Here is a 20,181-nt window from a genome sequence, read left to right on the forward strand (position 1 = left end):
AAAGAAAAGAATAGCAATTTAATGAGAATGCCCAAAACTTCTCCAGCAAAGCTGTATGTTTTATATAAATGGGCTACATATCATGTAACTATGCTCTTCAGGTCTTAGTTCAAATGTACTTTTTTAGAAAGAACTTCCTTATTGAAAGTAGCTTCACTCAGTCACTTTTTGTAATTTTACCCTGTTTCAGTTTTCTTCTATAGGACTTATTACTATATGAAATTACCTTAATTTGTTTATATGCTTACTGTCTGTCTTCCCTACTAGAAAGAACTTCTTGAGGGCTGAGACCTTATGTGTCATTTTTCTGTTGCATTTCCAGCAACCAGAATCATACCTGGCCCGTAGTAAGCACTAAATAAATATTCGTTGAGTGACTGAATAAATACTGGAGGTACAAAGGTGTGTTAGACATAGCCCTTTCTGGTTCAAAATTTGAAGTCTAGTGGACAGTACAGAACACTAGTTAGGTAATTGTCTGTAGGATGAGTAGTAATATGCTGGGGAAACACAAAGGCACAAAAGTGAGCTCTAGCTGATGAGCTGCTCTTACTGGCCTATTGTAATGAAATAATACTGCTTTCATTTAGCAAATCACATTTTACTTCCTTTTTTATTATGTTTCCAAAATTCATATGCTTATATATGGCTATAAAATTTCCTATTCAGTCCACACTGAATTTTAAGGAAATTAAAATTTATTTTATTAAGCAATCTCTAAATGAAATTAAAAAAATTCTTTTCTTATGTACCATATAAATCTGAGAAACACTAGCCTTACTCTTGAAACAGTATCAATTTGTTTATATTAAATTAAATTTATGAATAACACATTTTTAGAGAAAATATATTTATTAACTTAGATTGAAAAAACTTGTTATATTATTTTAAACATACTGAAATGAATTTGGATTCCTAACATAAATTCTACATCTAATCTAATGGATGTTAGATGGTCAGTTTGAGAAGGAACTAATTTAATTGCTTATTCTTTAGAGTTCCCTAGAGAAATTCTCACTTATCTCAGTTAGTATATATATTTTTAGTATAGTTAGTACTAAGTAGCTAGTTAATGAGATGTGAGTATATTGAAAATTGGCACTAGTCAGTTAATTACATCTTGATAAGAGCATCCTTATTTTTTGCGATGCTTTAAGCTTTCATTTAGGCATATTAACTTGATGAAGTTGTGGTATCAATATTATAAGATCATAATCTCTAAGAAATGAAAGAAGGTTTTAGAATCATTCAGCTTCTTATAAGGGTCATCTCTTAATCATTCCTGTATTCCTAATCTATATTATAGTGTGCGGCATTTAGTTCTTACCTAATACATATTTGTTAAAATAATATTTGAGTTAATGTGTATAATCTATGTCTCTCACTTTAAAGCACAGACTCTCAAAGATTAAATGGCTTTATAGGTTCAAGTAACTGGTTAATAGCAGAAGTAGGACTAAGAAACCCAGATCCCTTAACTCTAGTGTTCTTTTCATGATACATTGCTACCATACTAGAGTATTTTTTCTTTATTCATATGTATAAAAATAATGACAAAAAGTAAAATGAATTATGCATAACAGACACATAAATAGGATATTATGTAGGTTAATACTGTATAATTTATTTTGAGTGCTCTGTTTTGATTGTATATTTTAAACTGTAGGAATCTATGGTATTATGTAACAATTAGAACCTAAAAGATTTGTAATTAAGTCCTAAATGTTTTATATGTAAATGTAAAAAAAAAGCGCATACACTTTCTTAATCATAAAACATTTAAGGGAACAGGCCAGCTCCTTCATTTACTGCAGTACTTTTCCCTTTATGGCTCTAGGTTAGAGTCAACCCTAGCAATGCACATGTGTGAGATTTGAAAGGTAGAAGAGTTATAGAAACCATAATTGTCAAGCAGAGTTGTTGGCAGGCAGATAGGCAGATGTGAAAGTCTTAGTGGCTCCTAGATGAAACTCCTTTTAATTGACCACCCTAATGCTGTAGGCAGCTGAGGTAATTGGTGGCAAATTCCTCAAGACTTTTCGAATTCACAGCAGTTTCCTAATGACCATTTTGAGAACCCTGTCTTTGGTTCTCCAGGCTAAGAACAGCATTATCTTCTCTGACCTTCATTCCTTAGCAGGTTCAACAGTTGTGTAGTTTTGCTTTCTATATTGAAACGCTGACTCCCTGGAAAACCTAGAGTGACTTTTGTTTCTGTTAAGGAACCCTAACTGATGCATTAGCAGACTGCATTCCAGATATGGGGGAAAGGGTCTAGGTGATACAAAAGAGGATTGAGAGGAGAATGATGCTGCTGCTGGGTTGGGTCACTCCATGTGTATCCTTTCTCTGCTCTTTCTTTTGGAATCAAGAAAATATTGTCTAAGAAATTCTCAACTGAGCTATCTAATCTTGGTCATCTTTAACTTCATCTGACCCCACTATTTCATTTGTCCTGGCAAAATCTCTGTAACAGTTATTCTAAACCTTTTCTGTCATCTTCAGGATTCCAGTTCCATTGCTTCTCGTGGCTAGTGATTGCCATTATCTGAGTTTGTGCCAGAGAAGAGGACAGCGTGAATATTTTGTTGGCAAAGAGTATGATGTGTGATTACAAGTTCTACCAGATTGTACTGGTGTTAGAGGGGCAGATTGAAAACTTAACAAACACTCTTCTTCTGGGTCTGTAAGGACATATTAGGAGTCAGCTGTGAAGACAGAGAAGTGTCGTGGAGCTGGCCTTAATTTAATGAAAATGGAATAAAAATAGCAGATCTTTCTGACTTCTTTTTTAAATGAACAAATCATTATAGTTGGTATTTATTTAAATTGATCATCTCAAGTTAGAGCAGTAAAGGATTGGAGATATAATGATAAGATGAAGATTTAGATGAACTGATACTAGGAGTGATCTAGGTAGATGTTGAATGAAAAATGATTTTTAAGAGCCAGCCCTTAGTTTCAGTTGAAAGCATTCAACTCTTGAGCTGGATCAGTTTGGCTTCATCAGGTTTTCAAGTGACTATGAAATCAAGGTGTCAGGAATAGAGAGAAAGGAAGATGGAATTTTTCTAAGCTTCTGAATAACAATTGGGAGATAGCTTCAGTGTATTGAGCCAAGCAAAGAAATTAGAATAAAAGTTCTTTTGCTGCAGTAGAGTATGATGTTGATTATCTAATTTCAGGGCCAATGTATATTCCATATGGGCGTGCCAGGCATTTAAGAAGCATATTAAAAGTACCTTTTAAATTTCCTATTTGAACTGAATAAAATGAATATTAGTAAAACTTTTGTTATGGTTTAATTTTTAAATGAAATTTTAAAAAAAGGAGCAAAAGAAGTATTTGAATTTATCCATCAACCTGCCAGTGAATCAGTAAAATGTGAAATTGCCTAAATTCTGCTCTTTGCCTCATTCTTTTTCTTTGGTTACTTAGGAAACGAAGTCCATCAGTGTCCAGAGATCAGAATAGAAGATACGACCAAAGGGAAGAAAGAGAAGAATATTCACAGTATGCTACTTCGGACAGCGCGATGCCTAGATCTCCATCAGATTATGCTGATAGGAGGTCTCAACGTGAACCTCAGTTTTATGAAGAGTCTGATCATATAAATTATAGGGACTCCAACAGGAGAAGTCATAGACATTCCAAAGAATATATTGTAGATGATGAGGATGCAGAGAGCAGAGATGAATATGAAAGACAAAGGAGAGAGGAGGAATACCAGGCACGCTATCGAAGTGATCCGAATTTGGCCCGTTATCCAGTAAAGCCACAGCCCTATGAAGAACAAATGCGTATCCATGCTGAAGTGTCACGAGCCAGGCATGAGAGAAGGCACAGTGATGTTTCTTTAGCAAATGCTGAACTGGAAGACTCCAGGATTTCTATGCTAAGGATGGAACGACCATCAAGGCAAAGATCTGTATCTGAACGTAGAGCTGCCATGGAAAATCAGCGATCTTATTCAATGGAAAGAACTCGAGAGGCTCAGGGACCAAGTTCTTATCCACAAAGGACCACAAACCATAGTCCTCCTACCCCCCGGAGGAGTCCAATACCCATTGATAGACCAGACATGAGACGTACTGACTCGCTAAGGAAACAACAGCACTTAGATCCTAGCTCTGCTGTAAGGAAGACAAAACGTGAAAAAATGGAAACAATGTTAAGGAACGATTCTCTCAGTTCTGACCAGTCAGAGTCAGTGAGACCTCCACCACCAAAGCCTCATAAATCAAAGAAAGGAGGTAAAATGCGCCAGGTTTCATTGAGCAGTTCAGAGGAGGAATTAGCTTCTACACCGGAATATACAAGTTGCGATGATGTTGAGATTGAAAGTGAAAGTGTAAGTGAAAAAGGTAAGCACTATATTCTAATCACACATTTTCCTGTAATTCATTAGATAAGGGTTTTCTTTTTAGGTTGTATTTCTGAGTAGACATTTAATTGTTAGACATTTCTACTTTTACTTTTAAGTTCTTTAATGATGCTGGTTATGTGAAGAAAATTTCAAGTTATAAAAAGTGAATATTTTCGGTAATTCATGTAGTAGAAAAGTCTACTGACATTTTTAAGAATTGGTTTTTGCTTTGTTTCTGAAAATGTTCTTGCATCACTTGATGGCATATTTAAAAATACCTATTAGCTGTAGTTGTAAAAATACCATTTTTTGTGTGTTTCCGTTTAAAACGAGCAATATGTTTACTATAGAACATCTGAAAAATTGCTCAGTGTAAAGAATGAAATACAAGCTATCCACAATCCTTTCCCCCATATATAGCTATTGCTAATATTTTGTTGTATTTTCTTCCCTTTTTCCAATGCATGTGTATTTTACAAATCTACAAAATTGGTATCATACTATATAATTTTGTATTCTGATTTTTTTCAGTTGATATCATACCATTAACTTTTCTCCAAGCCTTTAGATGTTCTTCAGAAATGTTTTAAATGGCTGCACTGATGTTCTATCATAAGGCTGTACCACAAACTATTCATCTATCTGGGGTCATTGCAGTTGCTTCCAGTGGCTGGTATAAATAATATTATAATGGCTATCTTTATACATAATTTTTTGCCTGTTTTCTGAGTATTTCACAAATACATATTTGTGCTTTGATTCTTTTAAACTTTTAATTCAGATTACCAACCTGCTCTCCAGAAAGATTATAACACTCCATTCTCCTGTCAGATGTGCTTGAGTTTTCAGTCTTGATAAACCACATTTTTGCCATTTGAATAGACCACAAAAAATAGTATCTGTCGGGCTTCCCTGGTGGCACAGTGGTTGAGAGTCCGCCTGCCGATGCAGGGGACATGGGTTCGTGCCCCGGTCTGGGAAGATCCCACATGCCGCAGAGCGGCTGGGCCCGTGAGCCATGGCCACTGAGCCTACGCATCCGGAGCCTGTGCTCCGCAATGGGAGAGGCCACAACAGTGAGAGGCTTGCGTACCGCAAAAAAAAAAAAAATAGTATCTGTCATTTTAATTTGAATTCTATTGTGAAGATGAATGTTTTGTATGTTTATTGGTGTTTGATATATTCTTCTATGAATTGTCTTGTTCATTGCTTTTATTTCTTCTACCCATTGTCCTATTGGGTATTAATTAGTTTTGCTCTTATTGGTTTATAAGATATTTTTGTATGGTTAGAATTTAACCCATTTAACTGTCATCTGTTCCAAATGTATTTCCCATTTTGATGTTTAGCTACTAATTTTCTTTGGTCATTTGGAAATACTGAATTTAGTATAGCTAAGTCTTTGCATATTTGGTGATTTTTTCCCATTCCTTTTAACCCTAGAAACTCTTTATTCATCCCCAAATCAGTTGAATATTTAACTGTATACTTCTAATGTTTTTATTTTTTTTTAACTTTATAATATTTCTGTAATTTATTTTGGTGAATACCACAATACACCTGATAGATATCTAAGCATATTAAGAAGCTAAACTAACTCAAAATTAATTTGTAAGTGCATAGCCAGAAGGTAGATTTACAAATAGGAATAAAGGAGAGTTTTTTGTTTCTTGATAAATTGCAACATGTAAAATGTTTAAGATAGTAATTCCTTCTAGTTGCAAAAATATTTCCTTGTTAATTATGGATAAAACACTATGTTAAGCATTTGCCTAAAGAAAAAGGATTGAGAGAGAGTCATGGACATATACACACTAACAAACGTAGTAAGGTAGATAGCTAGTGGGAAGCAGCGGCATGGCACAGGGATATTGGCTCGGTGCTTTGTGACAGCCTGGAGGGGTGGGATAGGGAGGGTGGGAGGGAGGGAGACGCAAGAGGGAAGACATATGGGAACATATGTATACGTATAACTGATTCACTTTGTTATAAAGCAGAAACTAACACACCATCGTAAAGCAATTATACCCCAATAAAGATGTTAAAAAAATAAAAAATAAAAAAAAAAAAGAAAAAAGAAAAAGGATTGTTTTTAATGGAAAACTTAGTATCCAAGAAACATATCTAGTATATATCAAGGGAAAAATATTTCAGATTTCAGTTTGTGGGATATTTGAGAGGGTGTTTAGCTAGCTGCATGAAAAATTAAAAGCAGAGTTAAATTATAGACTAGTTGTTGAAGTTAGTATGGTAAATAGGAAACGTTAACCTTTAACTTACATTGAAGTCTCTGTTAAATTGAACTAGAATATAGTAGATGATGCCTAGATATTGCTATTTAGAATAGCTTTAAAATTTTAATGATGAAATTGGTTCAATGTATAGAAAAATACAAAGCTTTGTGAAGGACATATTGCGATTAATTGGTAAGAGGCATATCAGAGCAAATACCCTAATGGTGTTACAAATGTTTTACAAACCAATTTTATTTGACTTACAAAAGCATTGAAATAGCATAAAAGTTGGGTCTAAGTCTATTTCAGTATTTTGAGAAGTATACAGTAGATTCATTCATTCTTTATATCATTCAACTAAAAGATATTAAATATCAATAATTATAGTACTAGAGTATGAAACATGAACTATGAAAGCATTTCCTATCACCCTAGAATTGCAGCTTTGTGGAACAGGAGTAAGAACTGTGCTGAAAATTTGACTGCATTTATGCTAGCTGACTCATCCAAGAAAATTGTACGTAGGATGGAATTTTGTTTTTGTTAGCTTGAACTTGGAGCTGTCTGTTTTCCTTTCTAGGATGTATCCATGAGAAGGGCTTCTTGAGGAATTACTTGGGATATGGGGAGATGTGTTTCAAAGCAAAAGGGCAGCTCAAATTATTGCCATCCTTAACCCCATTCTCCCTGGTACTGCTTATCTGCCTCTTTTTGTAGGGCTTAGGTTGGTAAAGATCTCTTTCAGGAGCAAATAAAGTCAGCCTGACACAATAAGCATGGAATCCTAGAGTGCAAGAATGTTGTTAACTCTTTCAACAGAGGATCTAATTAAATATAAGTGAAGGTTTCATTTCATAGGGATCTAAGATGCTCCTGATACTTTTGTCCAAGTCTTGAAATATATAATTACCTTAATTCATGGAATGGATTGTTGAATAAAATAGTAAGATCATGAAAACTGTGAACTTTAATGAATGATCAAGATGATAAGAAAAGTTAGACTGTATGTAAGATGAAGGACATCAAAAAAAGGAAACTAAAAGAGAACAAAAGGATGCTAAAATTCTAGGTTTAGAATAAATGAGTATGAATGGAATACATTTCAGTCTCTTCAAACCAAATGCATTTTAGATATGATTATATATGTAGAACCTAGAAAAATGGTACAGATGAACCGGTTTGCAGGGCAGAAATAGAGACACAGATGTAGAGAACAAACATAGGGACACCAAGGGGGGAAAGTGGCGGGGGGGGGGGGGGGGGGATGCATTGGGAGATTGGGATTGACATGTATACACTGATGTGTATAAAATGGATAACTAATAAGAACCTGCTGTAAAAAAAATAAATTAAATTAAATTTAAAAATTTTAAAAAATAGATATGATTATATCTTACACAGTAGTACACATATTTAAAAGTGTGTGTGTGCATGCGTGAATGTGCACACAATGTTCAAAGAGTCAGCAGTTCAATCAAGTTTAAATTTTTTTCTTACAGATGATTGTAAAAGCCACTTTATATCAGCATATCCTACTCTATACATGTTGAGAATTTTTTAAAGAAAAACTTTATTTCCCATGGGACCATTGCCCTTTGCTTTGTTATTAAGGATACCTAGGTTTTGATTAACCTAGAATTTGGGCCTCATATCCTATTCTTGAGATAGTAGAGGGGGCAAGTCTCCAAATTTTACTGAGGAAACAGGAAATATGTGTTTCTAATTTTAAACTTTATGTATTTTTTTCAAAGAAATAATAAGTGACAATAAATTATATCTTTTTATATATTTGATTCAGCAAATTTAAGGAGCCAGTTCCAGCCACTAAGCTAGGTACTTGGATCCTGTGGTATAAAAGACATATGCCTATTTTTGTTTTGCTTTAATCTGGGAAAGTTTTAAAATTTCACCTTTATTTTTGGAGAATAATTTCTTCGGATATAGGATTCTTGGTTGACAGAGTTTTTCCCCCTCTCTCAGTACTTTGCATATGTCATTGCAGTTTTTTCTGGTGGTAAGAGGCTTACCTTCCGATGGGTCGCTGCTGTGTCTGCATAGTCTAATTGCCAGCTAGAGATTTGGACAGAAATTGTGATCAAATATTCTCAGCTTTTAAGGCTTTCACCCTCTGCTAATCAATCTGTGTGTAGTGTTGGGGACACATTCGGAGTTCAGCTAGTTTTCAAGTCACTTGCTTGGATTTTACACTTTACCGGAGTATCTCAGGATCTACCCTGAACATGGTATAATTTCCTAGTCAGTATGATATGTGTGGAGAGTTTATCAAGTTTTCTTTCTGTGGGTTTCTCATTTCCAGGGCTTCCCTGTCAAATTCTGGCTGGTCTGCTATTCACCGTATGTGCGACTGCAATCTGAGGCTAGCTAAGCTGCTGGTTCTCTCTTTCTTTCCTATTGGGTTTGCTTCTTCTAGCTGACAGAGCCATGGATTTTCACCCCACCCCAAGTCAAGTAGCAAAGCTGCTGGTTTTCCCAGCCAGCCTTGTGCTGCTGAAACTATTGATCCTTTATGTATGTATACCAGAAGGGGGCTGTGGGAGCAGCTCCAGGTAAGAAGGTAACAGACTTCTGTTGTTATTTTCTGAAACTTTAGCATTTTTCTCAATTTTTTAATGTAGCTTTGTTTGATTTCCACAGCCATGCAATTGTTGTTCTTGACAATTTCATCCAAGCTTCTACTTGGTTTTTTGTACCAAGAACTAGTTGACACTACAAGCCACTGAGCCAGAAGTTCTTCCTTTATCATGATTTTGTGAGTCTGGAACTCAGGCGGGGTTCAGTTGTGTAATTTTCTTCTTCATAGAGTGTTATGTGGAATATAGTCAAAAATACTGTAATAATTTTGTATGGTGACAGATGGTAATGAGACTTACTGTGTTGATCATTTTGTAATATATAAAAATATTGAATCACTATGTTGTACACCTGAAACTAATACAATATTGCAAGTCAATTATACTTCAATAAAATATAAAATGAAATAAAACAGGGATGTAATGTGTTAAATAAAAAATAAGGATGCAGGATGATGCATCCTTATTTTTTATTTAATCTTTACCAGTTGGGGAGGGTATTTTCAGAGGTTTCCAGTTGGCCCATTACGATAGTTTTTGTTTATTTGTTTGTTTTTTAGGCCCGCGGCATGCGGGATCTTAGTTCCCCGACCAGGGATCGAACCCGTGCTCCCTGCAGTGGAAGTGTGGAGTCCTAACCACTGGACCGCCAGGGTAGTCCCCATTATGATAGTCCTTAATCCCACAGGCCGAGGAATATTAGTTCTTCCAAATGCCAAATCTGTCTGTTTGGGGACTACTGTAATTACCACTGTTAGAACTTGATAAATTAGTAACAACACCTGTGAGGGAATAAGGGCAGAAAGACTTTGAAGAGGAAGTTAAATTGTGAACAGATACCTCAACCAATCCCACAGGAGTTTGAAGCTGGTGTAGATCTTCAGAGATGACCTAACTGAGGCAGGGGCCAGGAGGGCTCCATATGGCTGCCCCCTGGGGAGGGAGCATAACTTCTTGGGTAAAGGACTCAGCTATGAGCACTGAGCATGCAACACTTGGGGGCAGCTTGAGGAATTAGTGCAGTTCTGAGGGGTTCATACAGGTGGTATACAACAACATCCACTAAGATTTTGTTCTGAGTATTGTCCCCTTGTGTTTACAAGAGGGATATAACAATTTTAAGCATCCTGTACTCAAATACCCATTTGAAACTGAGAGAAACTTTTCTAGAAGCCTCTTCTGTATACTTCTTCATGTGTTTTTTGGGCCATAATTGTTACTCATGCCAGTTCCTAACTAATCGCTAACAATGGAGTTAGAATTATCAAGATTGGCTTAGAGTTCATAGTTCTAAGGGGATAGGAAGTAATTGTTGGGTAGAGAACCAATTATGCCTGCCAAAAGTGTTCATTGTAAGGGTTATAATAGTGCAAAACTGGAGAAGTCTATTTGAAGTTTTGATAATTATGGAGGCTATGGTAGCAAGGAAGATTATCCAGGCTATAATGTAAACTTATTTTAGAAGCTGAATTAAAAGTTATATCTGCTATGTTAAAATGAGATATGCATATGGAACTAGAAAGAAATAAGGATAAATTAGAAGTTTGGGGGGCAACAGTTTGTAAAAAAAATTTTTAAGTAGAATTTCATTAGTATGGCCATAATGTTTATGTAATAAAAATGATAAAAGGAAACTGTTAACTAAGTTGTCTTAACTGTATTCCATCTTTAGTGATCATCCGCCATGCACTCTCAGAGTACGTATCAAAAAATATTGTGAATATAATCTTATGCATTAGGTAGGTCATGCTTAATGCCTAAAAAATGTGAAAAAAACCCTTTATTTACTTTATAACAACATTCATTTCCCCATAACATTTTCCTCACAACACCATCAAATTTTCTAAGGTGTTGACTTTTTTTATGCTTTATCTTTATATTTGCATTAAAATTCAAATAAAATTAAACTAGTCATTCATTTACTATCTCCTTTTGATATGCATACCTTACCCAGATCACATAGCCTCCCAGAATCTTTACAAGCTGGAAATAAGCATTTAACTTGTAACAGTCCTTTCAGGAAGTTTCTCAAGACTAACATTTTAATGGAATCTAATAGGACAATTCATTACTTGAGAAAACTTTTGACAGGCTACTTAAGTGATTACTATATCCAATAGATGCAAAACATTTTTAAAAAATGTTGATATCAAAATATAGCAAGAAGTCTCCTAGTTGATTTATCTTTATTTTCTGTCATATGCAATGCTACTCTGCACAAAAGAGGGATTCCATTATAGTGTAAAATGGCCACTAGCACAAAATAAAAATTTCAAAAGGAAACTTTTCGTCTCCAAAATATCAGTAACATTAATGAATTAAGATCTCTGATTCACATATTCGTTTGCAAATATTATATAAAATAATAAATGCTTTTTAAGGTATGCTGTATAAAATTTTTCCCTTTTCTGCTTATTTATTAAAAACTGAAATGAATGCACTTGTGGTGTTGATATTACCAAACTGCTATATTGGAATACATTTATTTGTAGTGAAAATATGTACCATCTTTAAATAAGACAACTTTGATTTTGAATTACAGGCCAAGCAAGTATATTCAAATGTAGGTATCAATAGTATATTCTGACCATTGGTTAACTTCTATTGATTGAGAAGTTTGACATTCACTTTGACAGATTTATTTGAATGAAATAGTAAACAAAAATAAACTAAATGCTGGCTAAATAGTCTTCATCTAATTTATTTTGAGACAACTGCAGTTGTTTCTGTGATCCAATTATACTTACCTATATTTGGAAAAATTACTTGTCATTGCACTTTGCTTCTTTTATTACCCTTTTGCTGAGCTGGTTCATATGCCCCCACCATGTGCTCTGTCTCCCTCTCTGTCCTTCCTCTTTTTCTCTGTATCTCTCTGCTTCCCACTGAGGCTTTCCTGTTCCCCATCTCCTTCTCTTTTGCTCCTCTGTTATCTACCCCCACTTCATGCACTTGACACTTTTGTGTGGTGCCTTCAGTCAAGATTTGTTATATTTCAGGTAGTCTCGTAAATTGTGTATCCTTTTCTTTTAATCCAACCCACCTTTATAATATAAATCTATTTTGTTCAAATCACATATTGAGGAACAGATTCTATTAATTAAATACTTCTAACGCTAGAAAATTAGAAGGGCTAGTGTAGGTACTTTTTGTTTAATAGTAGGCTACCTTGAGAACTCACAGAAAAGGAAAATATGTTGTACAACCAAATGCCCATTCCCCTTCACCCCCTCCCCTGCAGATTCCCTTTTGGTAGACTTTATATGAAATTAAGATTGTATTTAAGTGTGAATTTCCCCATGACGCAAGACTTTTAATATCAGCTTGATTACCGCACACAATTTGAATTATATTAAGTAACTAGTATTAGAAGTACATAATGCCACCATTCTATGTTTGAATTTACATGCTATTTATTAATAGTAGCCTTGACTGCTTTAGGTGTTGGAAAGCTTTTAAATTTGTTCAGAAAAAAGTATAACATAGTTATTTAGTTTTATGAATTATAACTGATAGAGCCCATTAAAACTCATTGTCTTATTATGAAAATATATTGATTTAGGAAAGCATGCTTACCATTTGCTAATATTTTTTCCTGATTTTATTCTATTTTGTAGTGGTTTCCAGTAGTTAAAAATTGTATAAACATGATTTTTAAAATATTTGTAAGAGTGAAGACCCAAATCAAATGATTGATATTCAAATTATAAATGCTAAGTAAAGATTAGCAGAAGAGAAATGAAAATTAGAATTAATTAATAATGCAAAAGTCATTAAAGAGAAATAACTGTTAGGTTTCAGATATGATGAGTTTGGTAAGAATCTAGCTTAACTCATGAAACATATGGTGATGTGAAAGAAAGCATATTTCTGCTTAAACTTCCATAAGATACAGATTATAATACCGATATTTTCTCAAACCTCACTCTCAAATTCTGTTTAAACAGTAGGAAAAAAATGTATTTCATGCCTATTGTGTGCCTTATGCTGTGCTAAGTGTTATGTGTAAGATGAGCACAGCGTGATCTCTGCTCGAGAGAGATGCATGTAAGCAAACAAGAGGAATACAATATGTTAGATATGAAATAATTTAATACGAGACATCGATGTAATTTAGAGAAGGTATCGATAATTCTACCTTGACTTATCAGGAAGGACTTTACAGAGGAGTTGCTATGTGCATTGAGTTTTGAAGGTTGAATAGAATTTTCCAGGAGAACAAAGCAGGTATCGGATGGGGATAGGTGGTCATTCTACACGTTGGTGTATAACAATTATGTCAGTAAGAACAGTTTTTATGGAGAACTGACTGTTTGCCAGTCACTGCTTGACATTGGAGGGGGGCAAAGATGAAGAAAGACATTTCCTTTCCTTAAGAAATTAGTAAGCCTTTGAGGAGCTAATGTGGTTGATAGTTTATTAATTATCCTTTTTTAGAGAGAAGCAATATGGTATATTAGAGCGATGGGTTGAAAATACACACACCAGGTTCTTTTCAAGGCTTTGCCAGTGATCCCATTGTAATCTTAGGAAGGTTATTTAACTTTCTGGTCTTTAATTTCCTCTCAAAAATAAAGAAAATAGACTCAATGTGTTAAAAACTATGCCAAATGGAGCACCAGATTTCTTTTTCTTTGTTTTGAATTTTATTTTATTTATTTTTTATACAGCAGTTTCTTATTAGTTATCTTTTATACATATTAGTGTATACATGTCAATCCCAATCTCCCAATTCATACCACCACCACCACCACCACCACCCACCCCCAGCTTTCCCCCCTTGGTGTCCATACATTTGTTCTCTACATATGTGTCTCTATTTCTGCCCTGCAAACTGGTTCATCTGTACCACTTTTCTAGGTTCCACATATATGCGTTAATATACGATACTTGTTTTTCTCTTTCTGACTTCACTCTGTATGACAGTCTCTAGATCCATCCACCTCACTACAAATAACTCAATTTTGTTCCTTTTTGTGGCTGAGTAATATTCCATTGTATATATTTACCACATCTTCTTTATCCATTCATCTGTCTGTGGGCGTTTAGGTTGCTTCCATGACCTGGCTATTGTAAATAGTGCTGCAATGAACATTGGGGTGCATGTGTCTTTTTGAATTATGGTTTTCTCTGGGTGTATGCCCAGTAGTGGGATTGCTGGGTCATATGGTAATTCTATTTTTAGTTTTTTAAGGAATCTCCATACTGTTCTCCATAGTGGCTGTATCAATTTACATTCTCACCAACAGTGCAAGAGGGTTCCCTTTTCTCCACACCCTCTCCAGCATTTGTTGTTTGTAGATTTTCTGATGATGCCCATTCTAACTGGTGTGAGGTGATACCTCATTGTAGTTTTGATTTGCATTTCTCTAATAATTAGTGATGTTGAGCAGCTTTTCATGTGCTTCTTGGGCACCTGTATGTCTTCTTTGGAGAAATGTCTGTTTAGGTCTTCTGCCCATTTCTTGATTGGGTTGTATATTGAGCTGCATTAGCTGTTTATATATTTTGGAGATTAATCCTTTGTCCGTTGATTCATTTGCAAATATTTTCTCCCATTCTGACATTGTCTTTTCATCTTGTTTGTAGTTTCCTTTGCTGTGCAAAGCTTTGAAGTTTCATTAGGTCCCATTTGTTTATTTTTGTTTTTATTTCTATTCCTCTAGGAGGTGGATCAAAAAAAAATCTTGCTGTGATTTATGTCAAAGAGTGTTCTTCCTATGTTTTTCTCTAAGAGTTTTATTGTGTCTGGTCTTACGTTTAGGTCTTTAATCCATTTTGAGTTTATTTTTATGTATGGTGTTAGGGAGTGTTCTAATTTCATTCTTTTACAGGTAATTGTCCAGTTTTCTCTGCACCACTTATTGCAGAGACTGTCTTTTCTCCATTGTATATTCTTGCCTCCTTTGTCATAGATTAGTTTTGACCATAGCTGCGTGGGTTTACCTCTGAGCTTTCTATCCTGTTCCATTGTTCTATATTTCTGTTTTTGTGCCAGTACCATATTGTCTTGATTACTGTAGCTTTGTAGTATAGTCTGAAGTCAGGGAGTCTGATTCCTCCAGCTCTGTTTTTTTCCCTCAAGACTGCTTTGGCTATTCAGTGTCTTCTGTGTCTGCATACAAATTTTAAGATTTTCTATTCTAGTTCTGTAAAAAATGCCACTGGTAATTTGATAGGGATTGCATTGAATCTGTAGATTGCTTTGGGTAGTATAGACATTTTCACAATATTGATGCTTCCAATCCAACAACATGGTATATCTCTCCATCTGTTTGTATCATCTTTAATTTCTTTCATCAGTGTCTTACAGTTTTCTGAGTACAGGTCTTTTACCTTCTTAGGTAGGTTTATTCCTAGGTATTTTATTCTTTTTATTGCAATGGTGAATGGGATTGTTTCCTTAATTTCTCTTTCTGATCTTTCGTTGTTAGTGTATAGGAATGCAAGAGATTTCTGTGCATTAATTTTGTATCTTGCAATTTTACCAAATTCATCGATTATCTCTAGTAGTTTTCTGGTGGCATCTTTAGGATTCTCTATGTATAGTATCATGTCATCTGCAAACAGTGACAGTTTAACTTCTTCTTTTCCAATTTATATTCCTTTTATTTCTTTTTCTTCTCTGATTTCTGTGGCTAGGACTTCCAAAACTGTGTTGAATAATAGTGGCAAGAGTGGACATCCTTGTCCTTTTCCTGATCTTAGAGGAAATGCTTTCAGTTTTTCACCATTGAGAATGATGTTTGCTGTGGGTTTGTCATATATGGCCTTTATTATGTTTAGTTAGGTTCCCTCTGTGCCCACTTTCTGGAGAGTTTTTATCATAAATGGGTGTTGAATTTTGTCAAAAGCTTTTTCTGAATCTATTGAGATGATCATATGGCTTTTCTTCTTCAATTTGTTAATATGGTGTATCACATTGATTGATTTGTGTATATTGAAGAATACTTGCATCCCTGGGATAAGTCCCACTTGATCATGGTGTGTGATCCTTTTAATGTGTTGTTGGATTCTGTTTGCTAGTATTTTGTTGGGGATTTTTGCATCTATATTCATCGGTGATATTGGTCTGTAATTTACAATGGACACCGCAGAAATAGAAAGCATCATAAGAGACTACTACAAGCAACTCTGTGCCAATAAAATGGACAACCAGGAAGAAATGGACAAATTCTTAGAAAGGTATAACCTTCCAAGACTGAACCAGGAAGAAATAGAAAATATGAGTAAACCAATCACAAGTAATGAAATTGTGATTAAAAATCTTCCAACAAACAAAAGTCCAGGACCAGATGGCTTCACAGGTGAATTCTATCAAACATTTACAGAAGAGCTAACACCAATCCTTCTCAAACTCTTCCAAACAATTGCAGAGGAAGGAACACTCCCAAACTCATTCTATGAGGCCACCATCACCCTGATACCAAAACCAGAGCATCAGATTTCTGTGGTAATGTTTCAGGAACTGCTGAAGAAGGTCAGAGAGCATGGGTGACTATCAGGGATCTTCCACTTTGTTTCAACCAAATTTTGCTCTTAATCACTTTTATATTAGGGAGTTCTGTTAGGAAAGAGACTCCACTGCATAAAGAAGTGTGAAAATGACGACTTGATATTTTAGTTCATCAACAAATTTATTCAATTAATTTTTGTGTTCCAGGCACTTCTATGTGTGCCAGAGGCTACAACAGTTAAACAAACAAACAAACAAAAAATAGGCAAATTTCCTGAGGTCAAAGAAGTAGTAAGACGCCAGATCATGTAGGGCTTTGTAAGTCATTGCAAGAACTTTGGCTTTCATTCTAAATGAGATGAGAAACCAGATGACTTCATCTCATTTACCTTTTGAGGAGTTCTCTTAATGCTGTGTTGAAAACAGATTTGAGAGGGGCAAAGATGAATTCAGGGAGACCAGTTATGTGGCTAATCCAATACCTAATGAGAGACGATGGTTGTTTGTACCAACTTGGTAGTAGTGGAAGTGAAGGGAGGTAGTCAGATTTTGGATATATTTTGGAAGTACAGGCAGCAGAATTTTCTGATGGTTTAGAGATGGGTGTGACAGTAAGAGAGGAGTAAGTTAAGGATTACTGCAAAGATTTTTGCCTAAGCAAATTGAAGCAAAGAGTCGCCATTAATTAACAAGGAAATTGTGGCAGACACAGATTTTTGGGAGAGTGCAGGGAGGATCAGCCATTCAGTTTCGTACATATTGTTCAATTTTCCTATTAGATATCTAGTGGAGGTGGTGAGTAACCTAGCAGATATACTAATCTGGAGCTCACTGGCATGGTTAGGTTTGGATACATACATTTGGAAGTCATCAATATATGTATGATATTTAAAGCCAGGCAGCTGGAAGAGATTACTAGGGGAGTATGTTTCTAGGAAAAAGAAGAGATTGCAGGATTAACCTGGGGAATACTCCCACAATTAGAAGAGGATGAGAAAAAGCCAGCCAAAGAAATTGAGACTAACTGGCCAGTGAAGTAGGGGGAAAACCAGAAGGAAAGTGATATCCCAGAATCCAACTAAAGAAAGGATTTCAAGGGGAGATCAGCTCGGTGCTTTGTGACCACCTAGAGGGGTGGGATAGGCAGGGTGGGAGGGAGACACAAGATGGAGGGGATATGGGGATATATGTATACATATAGTTGATTCACTTTGTTATACAGCAGGAACTAACACACCATTGTAAAGCACTTATACTCCAATAAAGATGTTAAAAAAAGAAGTATTGATTGTGTCAGTTGTTGCTTAGGAGTCAGATTCGATGTGGATTGATTGATCATTAACCACTAGGTTTAGCAATGCAGGAACAGATTGCTCGTGTTGGTCACCTTGACAGGAGCACTTTTAGTGTAGTGGTGGAGTTGGAAGTCTGAAGTGGGCTCAAGAAATAAAGGAAAGGAAGGAATCGGAAATAGTACAGACAGCTCTTTTGGGGAGTTTTGCTGTAGAGAGGAACAACAACAAAAAAGGAATTTATGGCTAGAGAGAGGGATTTTTAAGAGATAGGAGATAAGACAGCATGTCTGTGTTCTCATAGCAGTGATAGCAAGGGGAAATTTGTTGATGCTGGAGAGAGAGAGGACAATTGTTTGAACCTTATCCTTAAGTAATGAAAGATGATAGGATTTAGTGCATTAGTAGGTGGGATGACTTGCTAAAGGGACAGGAGCAGTGTGTTTATAATAATAGGAAGGAAGGCAGAAAATAAGAAAACAGATGCATGTTGTTTGATAAATATGGTTGGTTCTAAACCATATTTAGCGTGGAATGTCTCATCTAATTTTTTTCTTTTTTTCTGGAAATGGAAAAGGTAGCAGGACCATTATCTGAGAATCAGGATCAGGGGAGGAGGTTAAAGTTCTATGGATAGAAAAAATATGAAATTCTTTTCTAGGAGAATGGAGATGATAATGAATTAAGGAAATGTAGTACAATTACCTGGAAGCAATAAGAACTGACCTGGAATTGATGGTTATAAATTTTCATGGCGACTAGTTAGTGTGGTTTTGTGTTTTTCTCTAGATATGTGTATTTCTTACTCATAGATTCACAGCTCCCAAGGTATGTGTCCTGAGAGAGACTGAGGAAGAAACCATGCTGTCCTTTTAAACCTAGCCTCAGAAGACAGAAGTGTTACTTCTACCACACTCTGTTGGTCCTAGATCTTCCTGGGTTCAAGGAGAGGGAATATAGACATTGTCCTCTCAGTAGAGGGATGTCATTGTCACATTTTAAGAAGAACATGTGGAATGGGTATGTAATGGTGTAGCCACCTTTGGAAAATACAATCCACTCAAGTGTTTATCCCAATTCCTGGCACAGAGTAAGTACTCAATAAGTGTCATTATTATTATTAAATAAAACCTGAAATGGCCTCAATTCTGGATAAGTACCTTAGGGTGGTAGTGATACCATAGCAGGTTATCATGTATAGTTATTCAATCAGTCTTTTATTCATTAATCACACTGTATTAGAAGGGAAAGGATCTTTGCAAAATGGTTCGCTTTGTAAAATGATTGGCTTCAGGTCATAATCCAGTTCATGGCCTGGATTTTGATTCTTGTCTTCTGATTCATAATTCTCTTTGAGTAGCTCTTGGGATTAAGTATAGTATTTCATCAAATCTACACATTTTCCCCACAGTTTTATCATCTCCGAAATTAGGACAGAATTGCAGCATTTTATTTTGTTCCCTTGGTAATACATAAAGCAATCAATGTTGTCTTACATCTGATGAAATTAGTTATGTGAATTGATAATAAAGATCAACAATTCCCAAACATTTTTTACAATATGAAACATAATTCATACTCAGGCCTTAATGCTTTCCTACTGATGGGCAATTTCTAATTTCTTTTGGTAGTTTTACTCCTTTCCTTTCCCTCTTACTTAAGACATTAACTGAGATTTACATTAATATAGATGCAAAGTTGAAATTATTCTAATTTAAGATTTACTCTATTTTAAAAATTGGTTTGTAAACTATGTTACTTTATCAGTAGTAGCATTACTTGTGACACACTTTACAACTGTGTTACAACATAGTGGTTGAGAACTACTGATCCAGATCATGAAACAATATCCAATGACAGATCTAGGAAAAGGTTACTTGTTAATAATCTACTATCTGCCATTTCCCAAATATATTATATATATTCATATTGGCAGCAGTAGTTTGATATATTCTCTTTTCTCTGCCAGGATTGTCCAGTTGTTTTCCTCTAAAAAAGTAAAATCCTCCAATAAGTAAAATCTTACTGCATCTCTCAAGGTACAGTTTAAATATCACCTCTATAGTGAAGCATTTCTTTTTTTTTTTTTTAGATTTATTTATTTTTTTTTATTTTATTTTTTTTTTGTTATTTTTATTTTTTTTATTTTTTTAAACATCTTTATTGGGGTATAATTGTTTTACAATGGTGTGTTAGTTTCTGCTTTATAACAAAGTGAATCAGTTATACATATACATATGTT

At 35.0% G+C, this 20,181-nt stretch overlaps 1 protein-coding gene across 2 annotated transcripts in view; it reads left to right on the top strand.

Annotated features, from left to right (window-relative positions):
• RIMS2 (regulating synaptic membrane exocytosis 2) overlaps positions 1–20,181 on the top strand; it is a 566,417-nt gene that overhangs the window by 280,319 nt on the left and 265,917 nt on the right. For both annotated transcript variants that reach the window (XM_027131585.1, XM_027131586.1), the window contains exon 6: positions 3,439–4,364. In XM_027131585.1, the coding sequence (XP_026987386.1) occupies positions 3,439–4,364 (926 nt within the window). The remainder of the gene's footprint in view (positions 1–3,438; positions 4,365–20,181) is intronic.

The sequence above is a fragment of the Aethalodelphis obliquidens genome, unplaced genomic scaffold (genome assembly GCF_003676395.1).
Source record: "Aethalodelphis obliquidens isolate GAN/ISIS:26980383/991018 unplaced genomic scaffold, ASM367639v1 scaffold39, whole genome shotgun sequence".
Taxonomy (NCBI): Eukaryota; Metazoa; Chordata; class Mammalia; order Artiodactyla; family Delphinidae; genus Aethalodelphis; species Aethalodelphis obliquidens.